General features: G+C 42.0%; 1 protein-coding gene across 7 annotated transcripts in view; it reads left to right on the top strand.

Moving 5' to 3' along the window:
- kiaa0825 (KIAA0825 ortholog) overlaps nt 1–18,575 on the top strand; it is a 314,659-nt gene that overhangs the window by 111,009 nt on the left and 185,075 nt on the right. For 6 of the 7 annotated variants that reach the window (XM_072281205.1, XM_072281210.1, XM_072281208.1 and 3 more), the window contains 2 exons: nt 9,350–9,506; nt 14,622–14,777. In XM_072281205.1, coding sequence (XP_072137306.1) covers nt 9,350–9,506; nt 14,622–14,777 — 313 coding nt within the window. Of the gene's footprint in view, nt 1–9,349; nt 9,507–14,621; nt 14,778–18,575 lie in introns of those variants that run through there. The other variant, XM_072281211.1, reaches the window with a different exon arrangement.

An 18,575-nucleotide genomic window follows, 5' to 3' on the forward strand; every position in this document is an offset into this window, starting at 1 on the left:
AATGAATGCCAACATTGCATTCGCCTTCTTCACAACCGACTCAACCTGGAGGTCAACCTTTAGAGTATCTTGCACAAGGACTCCCAAGTCCCTTTGCATCTCTGCATTTTGAATTCTCTCCCCATCTAAATAATAGTCTGCCCATTTATTTCTTCCAGGAAAGTGCATGACCATACACTCTCCAACACTGTATTTCATTTGCCACTACGTTGCCCATTCCCCTAAACTATCTGGGTCTTTCTGCAGGCTCTCTGTTTCCTCAACAGTACCCGCTCCTCTGCTCCTCCACCTATCTTTGTATCATTGGCAAATTCAGCCTCAAATCCATTAATCCCATATCCAAATCATTGACATTCATCATAAAAAGCGGCAGTCCCAACATCGACTCATGTGGAACCCCACCGGTAACCGGTAGCCAGCCAGGATAGGATCTCTTTATTCCCACTGTCTGTTTTCTGCTGACCAGCCAATGCTCCACCCATGCTAGTAACTTCCCTGTAATTCCATGGGCTCTTATCTTGCTAAGCAGCCTCATGTGCGGCCTTGTAAAAGGCCTTCTGAAAATCCAAGTATACCACATCTACTACATCTCCTTTGTCTACCCTGCTTGTAATTTTCTCAAAGAATTGCAGTAGGTTTGTCAAGCAGGATTTTCCTTTCAGGAAACCATGTTGGCTTTGGCCTATCTTGTCATGTACCTCCTGGTACTCCTTAATCTCATCCCTAACAATTGATTCCAACAACTTCCCAACCACTGATGTCAGGCTAACAGGTCTATAGTCTCCTTTTTTCTGCTTTTCTTAAACAGCGGAGTAACATGTGCAATTTTCCAGTCATCCGGTACATTGCCAGAATCTATCGATTCTTGAAAGATCATCGTTAATGCCTCTGCAATCTCTCCAGCTACTTCCTTCAGAACCCAAGGGTGCATTCCATCAGGCCCAGGAAATTTATCCATCCTCAGACCATTAAGCTTCTTGAGCACCTTCTCAGTTGTAATTTTCACTGCACAAATTTCACGTCCCTGACACTCTTGAATGTCTGGTATACTGCAGATGTCTTCCACTGTGAAGACTGATGCAAAATACACATTCAGTTCCTCTGCCATCTCTGCATCTCTCTTTACAATATCACCAGCATCATTTTGTATTGGTCCTATATCTATCCTCAACTCTCTTTTACTCTTTATGTACTTAAAAAAGCTTTTGGTATCTTCTAAGATATTAGTCACTAGCTTTCTCTCATAACTCATCTTTTCCTTCCAAATGACCTTCTTAGTTTCCTTCTGCAAGTTTTTAAAAGCTCTCCAATCCTCCATCTTCCCACTAGCTCTGGCTTCCTTGTATGCCCTCTCTTTTGCTTTTACTTTGGCTCTAACTTCACTTGCCAGCCATGGTAGTGTCCTTCTTCCCTTTGAAAATTTCTTCTTATTTGGAATATATCCATCTTGTACTTCCCTCATTTTTCACAGAATTCCAGCCATTACTGCTCTGCTATCTTTCCTGCAAATGTTCCTTTCCAGTCAACTTCGGCCAGTTCCCCTCTCATGCCATTGTAATTTCCTTTATTCCACTGAAATACCGACACATTGGATTTTAATTTTTCCCTCTCAAATTTCAATGTGAACTCGATCATATTGTGATCACTGTTCCTAAGGGTTCCTTAACGTTAAGCTCTCTTATCACCTCCGGATCATTCCACAACACCCAATCCTGCACAGCCAATCCCCTAGTGGGGTGAACAACAAGCTGTTCTAAAAAGCCATCCTTTCGACATTCTACAAATTCTCTCTCTTGAGGTCCAGTACTGACCTGGTTTTCCCAATCCACTTTCATGTTAAAATCCCCAACGATTATTATGACATTGTCTTTCTGACACACCTTTTCTATCTCCTGCTGTAATTTGTAATCTACATCCAGGCTGCTGTTTGGAAGCCTGTATACAACTGCTATTAGGGTCATTTTACCCTTACCATTTCTTTACTCAACCCATAGAGACCCTATACTTTCCAATCCTATGTCATCTCTTTTCAATGATTTAATATTATTTCTGATACACTGAGCCACACCACCCCCTCTGCCAACTAATAATAGATAATAATCTTAGTGTATGCTTTTAGCCAAATGTGTACCTTTCCTGTTGCAGATGGAATTTCACTGGAAATTAAGTGTGCATGATACTTATTTTACAGCATCACAGTCAGGTGTATTGTCACTGTCTCTACTGTGACAGCAATACAGTGCAAAGATATAAAAAGTATTATATTACAAAATAAGTGATGCAAAAATGACTAAGTAGTCTTCATGGATTGATAGACCATTTGGAAATCTGATGGCAAGGGGAAAAATCCATTCCTGAATTGTTGAGTGCAGATCTTCAGGCTCCTGTACCTCCTCCATGATGGTAGTAGGAGGAGGGTATGTCCTGGGTGGTGAGGGTCCTAAGTGATGGATGCCGTGTTCTTGAGGCACCACCTCTTGAAGATGTCCTTGGTGTTGGGGAGGACTGACCCAGTGATGGGTACCCTCCTGTCGTCCTGAGTATTGGATCCTCTATACCAGGCTATGATACGAGCCAAAATGCTTTCCACTGTATATCTATTGAAATTAATAACCTTGAATGTTCAATCAAAGTACTTTGAGCATGTATTATCAGACTAATAGTTGGATTTGTTTTCTGAAAATGATTTTCATCAAACAAATACCCTTGAAGCTAACTATTGTGTCTCTTAGGTTATTGATAATAAAACCCGAAGTTGTTTCCAGTACATCTGTCAATAACACAATTCAACTTCCAGGCGATGCCTTTAATCAAAGTCTACGTTTTATGGAATAACAGCATTAGGGAAGCTAGCTTCTTAAAGCAGATGGTTAGCCCACAACCTATGGACTCAATTTCAAAGATTTTTCATCTCTTGTTCTTGATATTTATTGCTTCTTTCTTTCTTTCTTTATTATTATTATTATTATTATTTCTTTTTTTCTTTTTGTATTTGCAGTGTGTTGTTTTTTGCACCTTGGTTGTTTGTCCATCCGATTGGGTGCAGTCTTCATTGATTCTATTGTGTTTTGTGTATTTTCTTGTCAATACTAGAAAATCAATCTTGGGGTTGTACATGGTGATATATATGTACTTTGATAATACATTTACTTTGAACGTTGAATTTTGGTAATCACATTAACTGAGAAGCAGAGCAAGACTAGAACCTTCATTGTATGTTTATTTGAGAAGGTTCAATAAAATTCAAGACTTGTCAGTATGTTAGTTTAACTGCTGACCATAAATCTCTGCAGGTGTTTGTTGAAATTTATACCAGAGGATAAAGTTATGTCTTTAGCAACTCAACATCAATCTGGATAGTTGAAGCAATGAGAAACTGAGAAATGAAATAGGAAGGAAGATGTTTTGCAGATTTAGCTTTTGAACTTAATGTCAGAGTGCAGTATATTGCCTTAAGATTCTTTTACACTCTGCACTGAAGATGGGTGCATGCTAATACAAAGAACCCTTTGTATATGTGAGTAACATGCACAAAATGCTGGAGGAATTCAGCAGGCCAGGCAGCGTCTATGGAAAAAAGTACAGCTGACATTTTGGGTTGAGACCCTTCAGTAGGACTGGACAAAAAAAGATGAAGATTAGATTTAAAAGGTAGGGGGAAAGGAGAGAGAAACAGAAGGTGATAGATGAAACCAGGAGGGGGAGGGATGAAGTAAAGAGCTGGGAAGTTGATTAGTGAAAGATATACAGGGCTGCAGAAGGGCGAGTCTAATAGGAAGAGACGGAAGGCCATGATAGAAAGAAAAAGGGGGGGGTGGGGAGGAGCACCAGAGGATGGCAATGGGCAGGCAATGAGGTACAGTGCGAGAAGGACAAGAAAATGGGGAATGGTGAAGGAGGTGGGGGAGGGAGGTTTGTATTACTGGAAGTTTGAGAAATCGATGTTCATGCCATCAGGTTGGAGGCGACTTAGATGGAAAATATAAGATGGTGTTCCTCCAACCTGAGTGCGGCCTCATTGTGACAGTAGAGAAGGCAATGGATTGACATACTGGAATGGAAAGTGGAATTTAAATGGGTGGCCACTGGGAGATTCTGCTTCCTCTACAGATGCTGGAAACACTCACAAATTGCTGGAGGAACTCAGCAGGATTTCCATCTTCTGTCTGAGAAGTAAGCAGTGATGCTTGTAGACTAAGGGGCTAAATAATACTGAGGTAAACCTCAAGCCTGTGGTTAGAGGCTACTTTAGTATGCAAGGCAATTATTATGCCATTGTGCAAGTAGAACAATTCACTATTGTTGGCATCAAACCAAGCTTAAATATGAAGATTCCAAAACAAACATTTAGACCATAAGACCATAAGACAACGGAGCAGAAGTAGGCCATTCGGCCCATCGAGTCTGCTCCGCCATTTTATCATGAGCTGATCCATTTTATCCTATTTAGTCCCACTGCCCCGCCTTCTCACCATAACCTTTGATGCCCTGGCTACTCAGATACCTATCAATCTCTGCCTTAAATACGCCCAATGACTTGGCCTCCACTGCTGCCCGTGGCAACAAATTCCATAGATTCACCACCCTCTGACTAAAAAAATTTCTTTGCATTTCTGTTCTGAAAGGGCGCCCTTCAATCCTGAAGTCATGCCCTCTCGTACTAGACTCCCCCATCATGGGAAACAACTTTGCCACATCCACTCTGTCCATGCCTTTTAACATTCGAAATGTTTCTATGAGGTCTCCCCTCATTCTTCTAAACTCCAAGGAATACAGTCCAAGAGCGGACAAACGTTCCTCATATGTTAACCCTCTCATTCCTGGAATCATTCTCGTGAATCTTCTCTGTACCCTCTCCAACGTCAGCACATCCTTTCTTAAATAAAGAGACCAAAACTGCCCACAGTACTCCAAGTGAGGTCTCACCAGCGCCTTATAGAGCCTCAACATCACATCCCTGCTCCACTCTATTCCTCTAGAAATGAATACCAACATTGCATTCACCTTCTTCACTACCGACTCAACCTGGAGGTTAACTTTAAGGGAACCCTGTACGAGGATTCCCAAGTCCCGTTGCATCTCAGAACTTTGAATTCTTTCCCCATTTAAATAATAGTCTGCCCGTTTATTTTTTCTGCCAAAGTACATAACCATACACTTTCCAACATTGTACTTCATTTGCCACTTCTCTGCCCATTCTTCCAATCTATCCAAGTCTCTCTGCAGACTCTCCATTTCCTCAGCACTACCAGCCCCTCCACCTATCTTCGTATCGTCAGCAAACTTAACCACAAAGCCATCTATTCCATAATCCAGATCGTTGACGTACAATGTAAAAAGAAGCGGCCCCAACACTGATCCCTGTGGAACACCACTGGTAACCGGCAGCCAACCAGAATAGGATCCCTTTATTCCCACTCTCTGTTTCCTGCCAATCAGCCAACGCTCTATCCACGTATGTAACTTTCCTGTAACTCCATGGGCTCTTACCTGTTAAGTAGCCTCATGTGTGGCACCTTGTCAAACGCCTTCTGAAAATCCAAATATACAACGTCCACTGCATCTCCCTTGTCTAGCCTACTGGTAATTTCCTCAAAAAATTGTAATAGGTTTGTCAGGCAGGATTTTCCTTTAAGGAATCCATGCTGAGTTCTGCCTATCTTGTCATATGCCTCCAGGTACTCTGTAACCTCATCCTTGACAATCGACTCCAACAACTTCCCAAGCACCGACATCAAGCTAACAGGTCTATAATTTCCTTTTTGCTTCCTTGCCCCCTTCTTAAATAGCGGAGTGACATTTGCAATCTTCCAGTCTTCCGGAAACATGCCAGAATCTATCGACTTCTGAAAGATCATCACTAATGCCTCCGCAATCTCCACAGCTACTTCCTTCAGAACACGAGGGTGCATTCCATCTGGTCCAGGAGATTTATCGACCTTTAGCCTATTCAGCTTCCTCAGTACTTTCTCTGCCGTAATTGTGACTGCGCACACTTCTCTTCCCTGCCACCCTTGAGTGTCCAGTATCCTGCTGTCTTCCTCAGTGAAGACTGATACAAAATACTTGTTCAGTTCCTCTGCCATCTCCTCATCTCCCATTACAATTTCTCCAGTATCATTTTCTATCGGTCCTATATCTACTCTCACCTGTCTTTTACTCTTTATATACTTGAAAAAGCTTTTAGTATCCTCTTTGATATTATTTGCTAGTTTCCTTTCATAGTTAATCTTTTCTCTCTTAATGACCTTCTTTGTTTCCTTTTGTAAGGTTTTAAAAACTTCCCAATCCTCTGTCTTCCCACTAATTTTTGCTTCCTTGTATGCCCTCTCCTTTGCTTTAACTTTGGCTTTGACTTCTCTTGTCAACCACGGTTGCATCCTTTTCCACTCGAAAATTTCTTCTTGTTTGGAATATACCTGTCTTGCACATTCCTCATTTTTCGCATAAACTCCAGCCACTGCTGCTCTGCCGTCTTTCCCGCCAGTGTCTCCATCCAGTCAACTTTGGCCAGTTCCTCTCTCATGCCACTGTAATTTCCTTTACTCCACTGAAACACCGACACATCAGATTTCGGCTTCTCTTTTTCTAATTTCACAGTGAACTCAATTATGTTATGATCACTGCCTCCTAAGGGTTCCTTCACCTCAATCTCTCCAATCACCTCCGGTTCATTACACAATACCGAATCCAGTACAGCCGATCCCCTAGTGGGCTCAACAACAAGCTGTTCTGAAAAGCCATCTCGCAGACATTCTACAAATTCTCTCTCTTGAGATCCAGTGCTGACCTGATTTTTCCAATCTACTCACATGTTAAAATCCCCCGCAATTATCATAACACTGCCCTTCTGACAAGCCTTTTCTATTTCCAGTTGTAATTTGTAGTCCATATCCCTGCAGCTGTTTGGAAGCCTATAAATAACTGCCATCAGGGTCTTTCTACCCCTGCTATTCCTTAGCTCAACCCATAAAGATTCTGCACCTTCCGATCCTATATCACCTCTTTCTAACGATTTAATATCATTTCTTACCAATAAAGCCACGCCTCCCCCTCTGCCTACCTTCCTATCCTTCCGATACACCGTGTATCCTTGGACGTTCAGCTCCCAGAGACATGCATCCTTTAGCCAGGTCTCAGTGATGGCCACAATATCATACCTGCCAATCTGTAGCTGTACAACAAGATCATCCACCTTATTCCTTATGCTGCGTGCATTTAAGTACAACACCTTAAGACCAGTATTTGATACTTTTTGCTTTGATTTCACTGCAACTTTATTGCACTTCAACTCATCCCAATGGCTACACATTTGTCCCATCACCTGCCTGTCTTTCCTGACATCTTTACTGCTCACTATCTTAGATTTATTTCTGTTATCCCCTTCCTCTGCTCTATCATTCCGGTTCCCATCCCCCTGCCAAATTAGTTTAAACCCTCCCTAACAGCTCTATTAAACTTTCCCGCCAGGATATTGGTCCCCTTCGGGTTCAGGTGTAACCTGTCCTTTTTGAACAGGTCATACTTTCCTCAGAAGAGATCCCAATTATCCAAGAATCTGAAGCCCTGCCCCCTACACCAGTCTCTCAGCCAGGCATTCATCTGCCTGATCCGACGACTCTTGCCCTCGCTAGCACGTGGCACAAGTAGCAATCCCGAGATTACTACCCTGGAGGTCCTGCTTCTCAGCTTCCTTCCTAGCTCCTGGAAATCTCTCTTCAGGACCTCCTCCTTTGTCCTATCTATGTCATTGGTACCAACATGTACCAAGACAACTGGCTGCTCACCCTCCCCCTTTAGAATATTCAGGACCTGATCCGAGACATCCCGTACCCTGGCACCTGGGAGGCAACACACCATGCGGGTATCTCTGTCAGGCTCACAGAATCTCCTGTCTGTTTCCCTGACTATGGAATCCCCCACGACTACCGCAATTCTCTTCTCCCTCCTTCTCTCCTGCACAACAGCGCCAGGCTCAGTGCCAGAGACCCGGTCACCGTGGGCGTCCCCCGTCAGGTCACCTCCCTCAACAGCATCCAGAACAAGATATTTGTTGCTGAGGGGGACAGCCACAGGGGTGCTCTCCACTATCCGGGCATTTCCCTTCCCTCTCTTGACAGTAACCCATTGTTCTGACTCCTGTAGCCTAGGGATGACTACCTCCCTGTAGCTCCTGTCCATCACCTCTTCACTTTCCCTGGTAAGCAGTAGGTCATCAAGCTGCAGCTCCAGATCCCTAACACGGTCTCTGAGGAGCTGCAACTCGGTGCACCTGGCGCAGATGTGGCCATCAGGGAGGCTGGAAGTCTCCCAGGATTCCCACATCTGACACCCTGAACAAAGCACTAACCCTGCAGGCATGCTATCTAATTCTACAGGAATGAAACAGGAAAAATAAGTCTACTCACCCACTTACCTCGCCAAACAGACAAACTTTTTAAACCATTAGCTGTGAGAGCCCTGCTGTTCCTGTCTGTCCGGGCCAATTCGCGAAAGGGGTGGGCGGGAGAGAAAAAAGAGTTGGCGCTTCGCTCTAGCCTCTTCTCATTTACCGCCAAAGCCCGTTGAAGCCAAAGCCCTACACTCTGCTCCCACTCACTCTGCTGCCGGCTCCGACAGCTGCCCGCTGTATAGGGTGGTCTCCTTTTTAAACTCTCCGCGCGGTCCTGCTGACGTCACGCGCCTGCGCAGTCTCGCCCTTCTTGCACTCGAAGAAGTTTTAAAAAACAAACTGCCTTCCTTCACAATTCAGCTCCCATGACGCTCTGTAGTCCCAATCCAAAGGAGAGCGGTTGGTAGCAACCTGCCTTTTTAACCTCTCCGCGCGGTCCTGCTGACGTCACGCGCCTGCGCAGTCTCGCCCTTCTTGCACTTGAAGAAGTTTTAAAAAAAAACTGCCTTCCTTCACAATTCAGCTCCCACGACGCTCTGTATTCCCGATCCAAAGGATGTTGTACTAAGCAATTAAGTTTTCAATAAAATTTTAAAAGGTAATGCACAAACAATGTCACCATGCAATAAGATTTCTAGGAAATTTCAGTACCATTACTTTGACATCAAATGTTCTTTTCAATATAATACCACTGGGAATAAAAGCAACACACATCAAAGTTACTGGTGAACGCAGCAGGCCAGGCAGCACTGCTCCCCATCTTTAGTGATGCCAACCACTGGGAATTAATTGTGTAGCCGTATTTGCAGTTTCTCTTTATGCACTTTTGAACATAGTAATTTGTTTTGGAGTGACGTTAACCAGCAGACTTATTTATAAAGAAATCTAGTTGTATTTTTTCTGATTTACCTTAAATTTGTGTGAATTTATTAGTAATTTCCTTTATTGTTTTAACAGTGCATTTCTCACAGACAAAGATTCCATTGCACAAGAGAAATGCAGTTGGGCTGAATTGACTGAGCAGAAAATACATTTGATGCTGCTGGATATCTGCCACCAACCAGGTGGTAATGAATACCTGAGGCAAATTTATCACATCATCCAACTCAATGAGGTAGGGAAATGGTCTTTATACCAAGCAATTAGGTGTGCATTGGCCTGAGACAGTATCTGCTACCAACTAAGGTTTAGTCAGGTGGCAAGTCTGAATGTAATCAGTTCCAAATCCTCATTAAGGATAGTAATAAATGAGAAGTCTTGATATAACAACACTCTTCAAAATAGATTACATATACTGCAGGAGTTTACCTTGCCGGTGAAATGCTGGCTTATTTTGTACAGTTTCAATACTATTTCAAGCACATGAAACCAAAGGAATATTGTAATTAAATGTGTTTTATAGTACATGTAACAATTAAAATTAGTCTTCTAAAGAAAGTACTAGACTTGCTCTATGCTGTCGTGTGAAGCAATCATCTGCTCTGTCAGAGAGTAATCTTCCTTCCAACAAGATGTCATTTTACGACTATTAATTTTGTCTTGCCACAGCTCAATGGATCTCATATTTCACATTTTCTGAATGGAGCTCATTCAGCCCATTAAATCTCAGCCAGCTCAGACAGTCGTCACATTATTCCTATTCCCTCACCCTCTATTCCATCACCTCAACCCCTCCCAGCTGGCACAATTTGCCATCATCTTACACCCCTCTTTGGTCAAGCGGTCACCTTAGATACCAGTCTGACCACTTCCCTTCTCTTTATAGCAAACATCTTGCCTCTCCACTCTCAGTTTTGATGCAGAGTTTTCACCCAAAATGTCGACAGTTCCTTTCCTCCCACTGATGCTGTTAGGCACATTGAGTTCCTCCATCAGATCATTTGGTTTTCCATTTCATTCCCTTTAACCTATTCTCTGTCACATTCCATCTCCAGCCTGAATCTCCTGTCAGCCAACTACATTGGCCAATTTGAAGTAGCTTGTGGGAAGAAACTGGCTTGGTTACAGGGAGGATGCTCAAACTCCACACTGATAGTACAGGAGGTCAGGATCAAGCTTGGGTCACTGAAGCTATGTTGCTTCCTTCCACAATAATTTCGCTTTCATCCTTGGGACTAAAGATTGTTTTGTGAAATCCCGATTCATATTGTTTAGCATTTATGTTATACGAAGTAGGATAGAGACAGAATACTGCCCTGCCCTCATCAATCATCTATGTCACCTCAAAACAATGTTTGTAAAACATGACCTTCCCTGCACAAAGTCATTAAGGAGTAACTTTATCAGACATATGCATGTACGTGTGTTAGGAATTTTCTGTGGTGTGTTGGTCAGGGCACAACGTGCAACAAAAGCAACAACGTTCAACAATTATAAAAAATAGGGAATTATAAAAAAAATTAAATCTTGCCCAAGATCCACAAACCTGACTGTCCAGGAAGGCCTATTGTTTTACCCTGGTTCTGCCCCACTGAACTTGAGTCCGCATACCTGGACTCCATTTTATTCTCTATTTACCTTAGCATTAATTTCAAGAGGACCAGGATATAAAAGCAAGGATCTAATGTTGAGGCTTTATACTCCCCTTACTCCCCTTCCCTCTTCTTCAATGCCCCAATCTGGCCCCTTAACTCTTCTTCTCACCTGCCTATCACCTCCCCTGGTGTCCGTTCTCCTTCCCTTTCTCCAATGGGCCATTTACCTCTCTTATTAGATTCCACCTTCTTCAGGTCTTTGTCTTTTCCTCTCATCACCTCCCAGCTTCTTATTTCATCCCCCTACCCCACCCACCTGCTCTCATCTACCTCCTTCTAGCTTGTCCTTCTACCCTTCTCCCTTCCTTTCCAGTCCCAATGAAAGGTCTTAGCCTGAAACATTGACTGTTTATTCATTTCCATAGATACTGCCTGACCTGCTGAGTTACTCCAGCATTGTGTGTGTGTGTTGCTCTGGCTTTCCAGCATCTACAGAATCTCTTGTGTTTTAAAAGTAAAGTTAGAGGTTAAAGTATGGATATGGAATAAAATGTGCACACATCCATAAATATATTATAAAAAGTGGTTTAAAGTGTTCACAGTGCAGGGGTAATAGATAGGACGTGATGGCGTAACTATTCCAATTAAATCTATGCTTTTCCAGATACAACTAAATCAAATTCCTAAGAACCTTCTCTGATAAGTTCTTTACCACTGATGTAAGGTTCTCCATCCAGTAATTTCATAGTACCCTTCTTAAACAAAAGAACAATATTGACTAACACACTGAAGGAACTCATCAGGATAGGCAGCATCCATGGAAAGGAATAAAGAGAATGACATTTCAGGCTGAGGCCTCTCATCAGGTCCTGATGAAAGTTCTTGACCCAAACGTTTATTCCTCTCCATAAATGCTGCCTGTCCTGCTGAGTACCTCCAGCATTTTGTGTGTGTTATTCCAGATTTCCAGCATCTGCAGAATCTCCTGTAATAACAATATTGGTTACGTTTGCTTTAATCATCAAAACATGGAGGAACCATCACGAACTTTTACAGCTCCTGATGATCTTGTAATTTCAGTCTCTGAGGCTGATGTGTGAACAGCTTTTAGGAGGGTGAACCCATGAAAAGCATTCGGTCCAGTTGGGGTATCTGGCCAATTATTAACGACCTTTGCTGATCAATTGGCTAGAGTGTTCACTGAGATCATTAACCTCTTGCTTTGTCAGTCTGAGGTACCCACCTGCTTCAAGCAGGCTTCAATTATACTGGAGCCGAAGAAGAACCTGGTAACCTAACTCAATGACTATTGTCCAGCAGCACTTACAATGCATCCACATTGATGTGTTTGTTTGAGACATATCAACTCCTGTCTGAGAAGCGATTTGGATCTGCTTCAATTTGTCTACTGGCACAACAGGTTCACAGTAAATGCCATCTCATTGATTTTTCACTCAACCCTGGATCATCTGGACAGCAAAGGTGCCACATCAGGCTGCTCTTTATTGATTACAGCTCGGCATTCAATGCTATCACCCTCTCAAAAGTAGTAAGCTTCAAGACCTTGGCCTCAATACCTCTATGTGCAATTGGATCCTCAATTTCCGCACTTGCAGACTCCAGTCAGTTCGTATTGGCAATAAAATCTCCTCCACAATCTCCATCAGTACAGGTACACCACTAGGCTGTGTGCTTAGCCCCCGCTCTACTCGTTTACACTTATGACTGTGTGGCTAAACAGAGCTCCAGTGCCATATTTACATTTGCTGACGACACCATAGTCATAGGGTGAGTCAAAGTTGGCGATGAATCAGCATATAGGAGGGAGATTAAAAATCTGGCTGAATGGTGTCTTAATAATAACGATCTCTTACTCAATGTCAGCAAGATCAAGAGGGTGATTATTGACCTTAGGAGGAGGAAACCAGAGGTCCATGAGCCAGTCCTCATTGGGAGATCAGAAGTGGAGAGGGCCAGCAACTTTAAATTCCCTGTGGTCATCGTCTCAGAGAACCTGTCCTGGGCCCAGCACGTAAGTGCAAATACCAAGAAAGCACAACAGCGCCTCTACTTCCTTGGAAGTTTGCAAAGATTCAGCATGACATCTAATAATTTGACAAACCTATATAGATGTGTGGTGGAAAATATATTAACTGGCTACATCACAGCCTGGCATGGAAACACCAACGCTCTTGAACGGAAAACCCTTCAAAAGTTAGCCCAGTCCATCTTGGGTAAAGCCCTCCCTACCATTGAGCACATCTACATGAAGCATTGTCACAGGAAAGCAGCATCCATCATCAGGGACCCTCAACACCTAGGTCATGCACTCTTCTCACTGCTGCCATCAGGAAGAAGGTACAAGAGCCTCAGGAGTCACACCACCAGATTCAGGAAAAGTTATTACCACTGAACTATCAGGTTCTTGAAGCAGAGGGGATAACTTCACTCACCCCATCTCTGAAGTGTTTCCAAAACCTATGGACTCTCTTTCAAAGGCTCTTCCTCTCATATTCTTGCTATTTATTGCTTATTTAAGTTCAAAGTTCAAAGTCAGTATATGATCAAAGTACATAGATGTCACATGTACAACCCTGAAATTCATTTTCTTGTGGGCCTACTCAATAAACCTCCAGAATAACATCCATAACAGAATCAATGAAAGACACCCCAATTAGGGCATTCAGCCAGAAGAGAACAAACTGTACAAATACAAAAAGAAGAAATAACAATAATAGCTAAATAAGCAATAAATGTTGAGAACATGAGATGAGGAGTCCTTCAAATTGAGACCATTGGTTGCGGGAACATTTCACAAATTGGAATTATTTATTTTTATTTTTCCTCATCTCAAGCTGGTAAAACCTGAGGTACAGGCATAGCCAAGCACACTCATTTGTCTTATTATGAAGTTTTCCATGTATCGTGTCATGTCAGTCTCAAGTTCCGTTACTTGGTAATGTACGCGCATTATGAATGTGTTTAATTGTAATGACCATTTCATGTGTGTCTTTCTTATTTCCATCTGGCATAATTTACATATTATTATTTAATTATTTATAGTTTTATATTGCCATATTTGGTGCAAATGTAACGAAGCCCAATTTCCCTCGGGATCAATAAAGTATGTCTGTCTATCTATCTATCTTAACTGCATCTGGGATCAGCTATGATGGGATAGTGGGGCAGACTCAATGGGTTGAATGGCCTGATTCTGCTCCTATGTGTATGGTCTTATGGGAGTAAACCCCAAGGGAAAAATCCAGAGCTGGAGTCTCTAAGGCTGTTCTATGTTGAGTTCAATGCTGACAGGCAACTCCAGCGACGCTGTTGGCACAAACTGTATCGGTCTCTGCCATTCCTTTGGGTTCATCAGATATGTGGAGAGGGGGTGGTTGCTACATGGCAGCAGCTTGTTCTCCATTTCATACTGCTGAGGCTTGTGTATCTAGACAGCTAGGACGCAACCTGACCGACAGAGGCCTCACTGCATTTGTCCTTTAATAATAAATTTACTTCGAACTTTAAAGGTGTTCTGAATGCAAACACTTATTATTTTTCTTTCTTGTAAACTGAGATGATTGATTCTTGCACTAAACACACAATTATCTCAGAATGCTGATAAACTTGTTGAAATCATTGAAAATATTCAATTTTAGAAGATTTATCTGAAAGCGATTTACCTATTTAAATATCTGTGTTTATTCTACTCTTTATGTAGTTCAAAGTTAATATTTTCTCTTTTTCATCTTTAGGATTGGTTGAAGGAACAAATTTATTCTCATTGTTTTTCACATGAAAATATGACTACACGGAGATCTAGGTATCTTGCTTTGCATGGGATGCAGGAGCATTTGATGTTTAATCCTTTGCGTATCTTCAATCATATTGGCTGTATGAACTTTAACCAGGTAAAGATAGAAAATAATTATTGGAAAGTGATATACTCTACACAAGGGTCATTGATTTGTTGTATTCATTGTTTATATGGAAAATGTTAGTTTTCTTGCCTCCTGTTTTTGGAGATGTAACCGAAACAGGATGTCCCCCCTCCCAATGTTCGCTTCATTCCCTTATATCTTTTTCCCTATGTCTCTTAAGACAGTAGCTTTCCATTCTTACTGTTTCATAGTTACACGTGATCATGGTCAATGAACGATAGCAACATTCAGGTTTGGCTATTATTTGAAACATTGAACTAGAGACTTTGTAAATTGTCCCTTTATTACACTCAATAAATTATCTGCTTTTACGACATTTCATTTTAAAATCCATTATAATTTTAGCTTTTCCCAAATTAAATTTTAAAATTTACATGTATGGCATGTTATCTCATAAATATATCATAAATGAGACTTTTACTAAAGTGGTCACACACAGAGTGCAGCTTCAGGCAGTAGATGGCTGACCTCCAGGAGAAGTGGGGGGAGTAAGCAGTCAGTGTCGGGTTCCCCTGTGACCATTCTCTTCAGCAACGAATATACCATTTTGGATACTGCTAAGGAAGATGATCTTTCAGAGCACATCAGCAGCCAGGCCATTGGCAGTGTGGCCTGCTCTGAGGTTCAGCAGGGAAGGGTAAAGTCCAGCAGAGAAGTAGTGATATGAAACTCGATACCTAAGCAGATTCTATCGTTGAAAAGTAGAAGCCAGGATAGTGTGTGGCTCCCAGGAGCCAGGGTCCAGGATATCTCGGAGTGGCTGCAGAGGATTGTAAGTAAGGCGGGTGAGCAGCCAGAAGTCTTAGAGCACATTGGCGCCAATGACTTTGGTAGAAAGGGGGAAGAGGTCCCAGTGAGTATAAGGAGTTACGGAAGAAGATGAAAAGCAGAACCTCCTAGGTAGTAATCTTTGGATAACTCCCAGTACCATGTGCTAGTCAGGGCAGGAAAAGGATAATGATACAGATGAATGAGTGGCTGAGGAACTGGTTCTGGGGGCAAAGTTTCAGATTCCTGGATCATATTAGGATTTCTTCTGGGGAAGGTATGACCTATATATAAAGGACGTGTTACACCTGAACCCAATATTCTTGCAAGCAGGTTTGCTAGTGCTGTTGGGGAAGGTTTAAACTATTTTGGCAAGGGAATAGCAACTGGAGTATTAGGCCTGAGATGAGGCAATTGAAATATAAGTAAATGCAGTGCATAGTGAGACTGTGAGGAAGGACAGGTAGATGATAGGGGGAAATTGCAATCAGTGGGATGAGTTGAAGTATAACATGGGGGCAAAATCAAAAAGAGTGATGAATACAGGTCTGAAGGTGTTATGTTTGAATGCAGCCAGTAAATGAAATAAGGTAGATGATCTTGCAGTGCAGTTAGAGATTGGCAGGTATGATGTTATGGGCATCACTGAATCATGGTTGAAAGAAGATCATAGTTGGGAGTTCAACATCCAAGGAAACACATTGTGTCAAAAGGACAGGCAGGTAGGCAGAGGGAATAGGGTGGCTCTGTTGGTAAAAAAATAACGTCAAATCTTTAGAAAGAAGTGGCATAGGATTGGAAGATACAGAATCCCTGTGGGTAGCGTTAAGAAAACTGCAAGGGTCAAAAGACCCTGCTGGGAGTTATATACAGACTCCCAAACAATAGCTAAGATGTGAGATACAAATTACAATAGGGGATAGAAAATGCATTTCAAAAGCACAAAGTTACAATAGTCAAAGGGGATTTCAATGTACAGGTAAATTGGGAAAATCATTTTGGTTTTGACTGGATCTCAAGAGAGGGATTTGGTAGAAGACCTACGAGACGCAGCTTGTGTTTGACCCCACCAGTGGAAATGCAATTCTAGATTGGGTGTTGAGTGATGAACCAGATTTGATTAGGGAGTTAAGATAAAGGAACCCTTAGGTAACAGTGATCATAATATAAAGGAATTCACCATGTAGTTTGAGAGGGAGAAAATAAAGTCAGGTGCATCAGCATTACGAAAGAGTGAAAGGAATTACAGAGGCATGAGAGAAGAGCTGGCCAAAGTTGATTGGAATGGGACACTAGCAGGGATGATGGGAGAACAGCAATGGCTGGAGTTTCTGAGAGCAATTTAGAAAGTGCAGGATAGATGCGTCCCAAAGATGAAGCCATATTCTAAAGAGTAGATGAGGTAATTTTGGCTGAAAAGGGGAGTTAAAGTCAGCATAAGAGGAAAAGACAGGGCATATAATATAGCAAAAATTGGAGAGAAGTTAGAGGATTGGGAAGATTTTAAAAACAAACACAAGGCAACTAAAAAAAGTTCAGGTTGATGGTGTTAAGAAGGCATATGGTGTGTTGGCCTTCATCAACCATGGGACTGAGTTCAAGAGCCATAAGATAATATTACAGCTATATAAGATCATAGTTAGATTCCACTTGGAGTACTGTGTTCAATTCTGGTCACCTCATTACGGGAAGGATGTGGATACTATAGAGAGAGTGCAGAGGAGATTTACAAGGAAGTTGCCTGGATTGGAGAGCATGTCTTATGAGAATAGGTTGAGTGAACTTGGCTTTTTCTCCTTGGAGCAACATAGAATGAGGGGTGACCTGATATAAGATGATGAGAGGCATTGATTGTGTGGATAGCCAGGGGCTTTTTCCCAGGGTTGATATAGCTCACATGAGGGGACATAGTGTTAAGGTTCTTTGAAGTAGGTACAAGGAGAATGTCAGAGGTAAGTTTATAACACAGAGAGTGGTGGATGCATGGAATGCACTACCAGTGATGGTGGTAGAGGCGGATAGAATAGGGTCTTTTAAGAGATTCTTAGATAGGTAGATGGAGCTTAGAAAAATAGACAGCTATGCGGTAGGGAAATTCTAGGCAGTTTCTAGAGAAGGTTACATGGTCGCCACAACATTGTGGGCTGAAGGGCCTGTAATGTGCTGTATATTTTTGTATTTCTATGTTAAAAACCATAAGGAGAGAAAAGATTAAATATGAAGGTATACTAGGTTTTTTCAAATATACAGGGCCTTGTAAAAAGTATTCAGCCCCCAACTCTTTGTTCACATAAATGAGTATTACAGCCAGGAATTTTGATCAACTTAGCTGAAAATTCTTATTTGTAAATGACATACTCCTTTTTTTCATAGTAGAGCCTAAAAAATGGGGAAATTGAAGTGCATGAAATGTTAAAGATTCAAAAACTAAAATGTCAACAGTTCAAAAGTATTCATCTCCCTTTGTTTGGTACTTGGTTGAACCACCTCTCGCAGCTATTACAGCCAGTAGTCTTTTTGGATAAGTTTTTCTTTGCTTTGTATAACATTATGGAACAAGATTTGCCTATTCCGCCTTGCACGATTTTTTCAATCTGTGCCAGGTTACTTGGGGAGGAGTAGTGGACAGCAATCTTGAGGTCTTGCCAGAGCTGTTTGATTGGGTTAAAGTCAGGACTTTGACTGTGCCACTCAAAGACAGCAATTTTCTTCATTTGAAGCTACTCCATGGTTGCTCTGGCAGTGTGCTTTGGGTCCTTGCCCTGCTGAAAGACAAATTTCCTCCCTAGTTTAAGCTTCCTGACAGAGGCTAGCAAGTTTTTATTCAAGATCGCTCTGTATATCATAGCATTCATCCTCCCATTAATCCTGACCAAATTTCCAGTCCCTGCTGCTGAAAAGCACCCCAATAGTAGAATGCTTTTGGATCTCTGGTTTCCTCTCCTGATGTCAATAATCAGCTCCTTGGTCTTGCTGACATTGAGAGGTTGTTATTGTGGC

The sequence above is a fragment of the Mobula birostris genome, chromosome 17 (assembly GCF_030028105.1).
Source record: "Mobula birostris isolate sMobBir1 chromosome 17, sMobBir1.hap1, whole genome shotgun sequence".
In the NCBI taxonomy this organism is placed as follows: Eukaryota; Metazoa; Chordata; class Chondrichthyes; order Myliobatiformes; family Myliobatidae; genus Mobula; species Mobula birostris.